Below are 3,646 nucleotides of genomic sequence, written 5' to 3' on the forward strand. Positions count from 1 at the left end.
TCTTTTTCTTCTTTCTTTCTTTTTTTTTCTTTCTTTCTCTTTTTTTCTTCCTTTCTTTTCTTCTTTCTTTCTCTCTTTCTTTTTCTTTCTCTCTCTCTTTCTCTTTCTCTCTCTCTTTCTTTCTTTTTTTTTGAGATGAAGCCTTGCTCTGTGGCCCAGGCTGGAGTGTAGTGGTGTGATCTCGTCTCAGTGCAACCTCTGCCTCCTGGGTTCAAGTGATTCTCCTATCTCAGCCTCCTGGGTAGCTGGGGTTACAGGTGCGCACCACCACGACTGGCTAATTTTTGTATTTTTAGTAGAGACAGGGTTTTGCCATGTTGGCCAGGCTGGTCTTGAACTCTTGACCTCAGGTGATCCGCCCACTTCGGCCTCCAAAAGTGTTGAGATTACAGGCATGAGCCACTGCACCCTGCCAAGGGCATTAGATTTTCTTTTTGTTGTTGTTTTTTTTTGAGATGGAGTCCGGCTCTGTCGCCCAGGCTGGAGTGCAATAGCGCGATCTTGGCTCACTGCAACCTCCGCCTCCCGGGTTCAAGTGATTCTCCTGCCTCAGCCTCCCGAGTAGCTGGGATTACAGGCATGTGCCACCACACCCAGCTCATTTTTGTATTTTTAGTAGAGACGGGGTCTCACCACTTTGGCCAGGGTGGTTTCGATCTCTTGACCTCGTGATCTGCCCACCTCGGCCTCCCAAAGTGCTAGGATTACAGGTGTGAGCCACCATACCCGGCTGGGCATTAGATTGTCATAAGCAGCATGCAACCTGGATCCCTCGTGTGCGAAATTCACAACAGGGTTTGCGATCCTGTGATAATCTAATGGCGCCCCTGAGAATCTGAGAGGAGGTGGAGCTCAGGCTTGCTCGCCTGCCACTCATCTCCTGCTCTGTGACCGGGTTCCTAACAGACCATGGCCTGATAGCAGTCCGTGGCCCCGGGGGTTGGGGACCCCTGATGTAAAGGACTTCAGAAATATTGTGTCATTGAATCCTTCAGCTATCTTCCTGGCATTCACCACTCTTCCAGGAAGATTTCAGCATCCCCAGACAGAAGTGGGGGTCATTTTTTTCTCTTCCATCATCCTCTGCGATACGGTTGGCCCCTCCCAGACCTTCTCTGCCAAGCCGACTGTTGACTAAGCATTTTCAGAGGGCTTCCTTGGGGAGGGGTTGCCTTTCTTTCAAGTAGCAAATCACTTCCTGTGTTCTTTTGATCAAAGCCCTGCCCATCCCAGGACCCGAGCCCCCTGGCTTGCTTCTCATTTTGGAAGAATTCCCACCCCAACAATCTCAGAGCTCCAGCTGATGGTTTGGGTGTGAATTCCAGGATGCCCAATTTCTCATCGGCTTTCCTTTTTTTAAATTTTTTTTGAGACGGAGTCTGCTCTGTCATGCAGGCTGGAGTGCAGTGGCGGGATCTCGGCTCACTGCACCCTCCGCCTCCTGGGTTCAAGTTATTCTCTTGCCTCAGCCTCCTAAGTAGCTGGGATTACAGGCGTGTGCCACCACGCCTGGTTAATTTTTTGTATTTTTTAGTAGAGACGAGGTTTCACCATGTTTTTCCAGGCTGGTCTCGAACACCTGACCTCAAGTGATCTTCCTGCCTCAGCCTTCCTAAATTGCTGGGATTACAGGTGTCAGCCACCACACCTGGCCCTCACTGACTTCCTGAAAGAAGGTGTCCCTGAGACTAACACCACTCTTGCCCTATGTCCCTGACTCCACCCTGGTAAGCTGTACCTGCCAAGAATCCTGCAGTGGCCGCTGTCCCAGCCAGATGCTCTCATCCTCATTGACCAAATGACGAGAAATGAAAGCTGAAGTGGTCTACACAGCAGAGAGCTGTGGGGTGGGGTTTGTAGTCAGCCCTGGCCACCTCTTACTTTTCGTCTTATGGTGCTGCGATGCTGCTAGGAATAGCCCCATGATCACGACAGTCGTCTCCCCATTGCCACCATCAACAGACCTCAAACTCGACAGGCAGCAACACCTCTGGCTGCCATCCTCGTCTTGGGATAAGGGATGGCCACCAAAGGGTGGCATGGACGTATTCAGCCTCTCCTGCCTCTGCTGCAGCCACACCGCCCGTCACCGGCACAGGGAGGGCGTCACTCCACCCCATAGCCTGTTAGACACAGCTTCCCATCTCAGCTGAGAACTCTGTGCAGAACCCACAGACCCTGAGAATGTTGCAACTGAAAGACCCCTGAAGAGCAACTTCCGCTTCTAGACGGACTTCCAAATATGACATCTGTGGGAACCGGGGCCAAGAGAGGGGAAGTGACTGGCCCAAGGCTACACAGGGAGACGAGGGACTGGGCTGGACTGGGAAAGGGCTCCCTTAATTTGCAAGCAAAGGAGAGTATGTCCTTGTCCCTGCAGACTCTGTGATTCTCCCTGGGCCACCTTCTGTCTTCCAGGTCCTGCCCTATCCTTGGATCTCTGTCTACCACCCTGGCATCCCCACCAGCTACAGATGGGAGCTTGCTCCCTGGTAAGGGATGCTGGAGGCACCTGAGCTGCACTGAGAGACACCCCCGCCCCCACAGAAGTCCACCATGCCCCTCCCCTCACCCCAATTTCTGATGGTCATTTTCAGGACACCTCCACCTGGCTGGTGTCCCTCATCTTTGCACTTCCAGATCCCATCCTTGAAGGACTTACCATGGTGGGGGGCTGATGTCTGGGCTCCTGGAGGCACCTGAATGTGTTGTGATGGAGGTGCAGGTTCAGGGGGATCTTGGGGGTGGCTTGGGCATGGCCCTGCTTCTGCCCCTTCACCGGACTCCCAGCTTTAGTTCCTCTTACAACAGCCCCTTCTCACTTCCTTTGGCGGGAGGGGCCGAGGCCATGGGGGAGGGAAGCTGGGTGTGGAGGGGGGCGGGGAGCTGGCTGTTTGGGGCTCTGAGCCTGAAGGGAGGGGTCAGAACTTGATGGCAGCCACTACTGGACCTCAGAGGCCCCTTCCCCAACTCCTTGGGGACAGGGCTGCTGCAGGAACATTCGGGTCAGCTGGCTGCAGGACCGACCACCTCTTTTCAGGGCGATTCAGGAAGCATTTGGGCTTCCCAGGTCTCTTTTTATTTTTTTATTTTTTATTTTTTTTTTGAGACGGAGTCTCGCTCTGTCACCCAGGCTGGAGTGCAGTGGCGCGATCTCGGCTCACTGCAAGCTCCACCTCCCGGGTTCACGCCATTCTCCTGCCTCAGCCTCTCCAAGTAGCTGGGACTACAGGCGCCCGCCACCACGCCCGGCTAATTTTTTTGTATTTTTAGTAGAGACGGGGTTTCACCGTGGTCTCGATCTCCTGACCTCGTGATCCGCCCACCTCGGCCTCCCAAAGTGCTGGGATTACAAGCGTGAGCCACCGCGCCCGGCCTCCAGGTCTCTTTTTAAAACGAAGGAAGGGGCCCAGGGGAGGTGGCTCATGCCTGTAATCCCAGTACTTTGGGAGGCCAAGATTGGAGGATCACTTGAGTCCAGGAGTTCGAGACCAGCCTGGGCAATATAGCAAGACCCCATCTCTACAAAAAATGAAAAGAAAAAAAAAATTAGCTGGGCATGGTGGCATGAACCTGCAGTCCCAGCTACTCAGGAGGCTGAGGTGGGAGGATCGCTTGAATGGAAGGTGGAGGCCTCAGTGAGCCA

The 3,646-nt window shown here is 53.6% G+C and overlaps 1 protein-coding gene across 1 annotated transcript in view; it reads right to left on the reverse strand.

Annotated features, from left to right (window-relative positions):
* LOC116479491 (unconventional myosin-If) overlaps positions 1 to 2,793 on the reverse strand; it is a 42,509-nt gene extending 39,716 nt beyond the window's left edge. Inside the window, exon 1 of the mRNA XM_058424578.1 lies at positions 2,663 to 2,793. Within this exon, the coding sequence (XP_058280561.1) occupies positions 2,663 to 2,665 (3 nt within the window). The 5' untranslated portion in view covers positions 2,666 to 2,793. The remainder of the gene's footprint in view (positions 1 to 2,662) is intronic.
* Positions 2,794 to 3,646: the final 853 nt, after the last annotated feature.

The sequence above is a fragment of the Hylobates moloch genome, unplaced genomic scaffold, assembly GCF_009828535.3.
Source record: "Hylobates moloch isolate HMO894 unplaced genomic scaffold, HMol_V3 SCAFFOLD_12, whole genome shotgun sequence".
NCBI lineage: Eukaryota > Metazoa > Chordata > Mammalia > Primates > Hylobatidae > Hylobates > Hylobates moloch.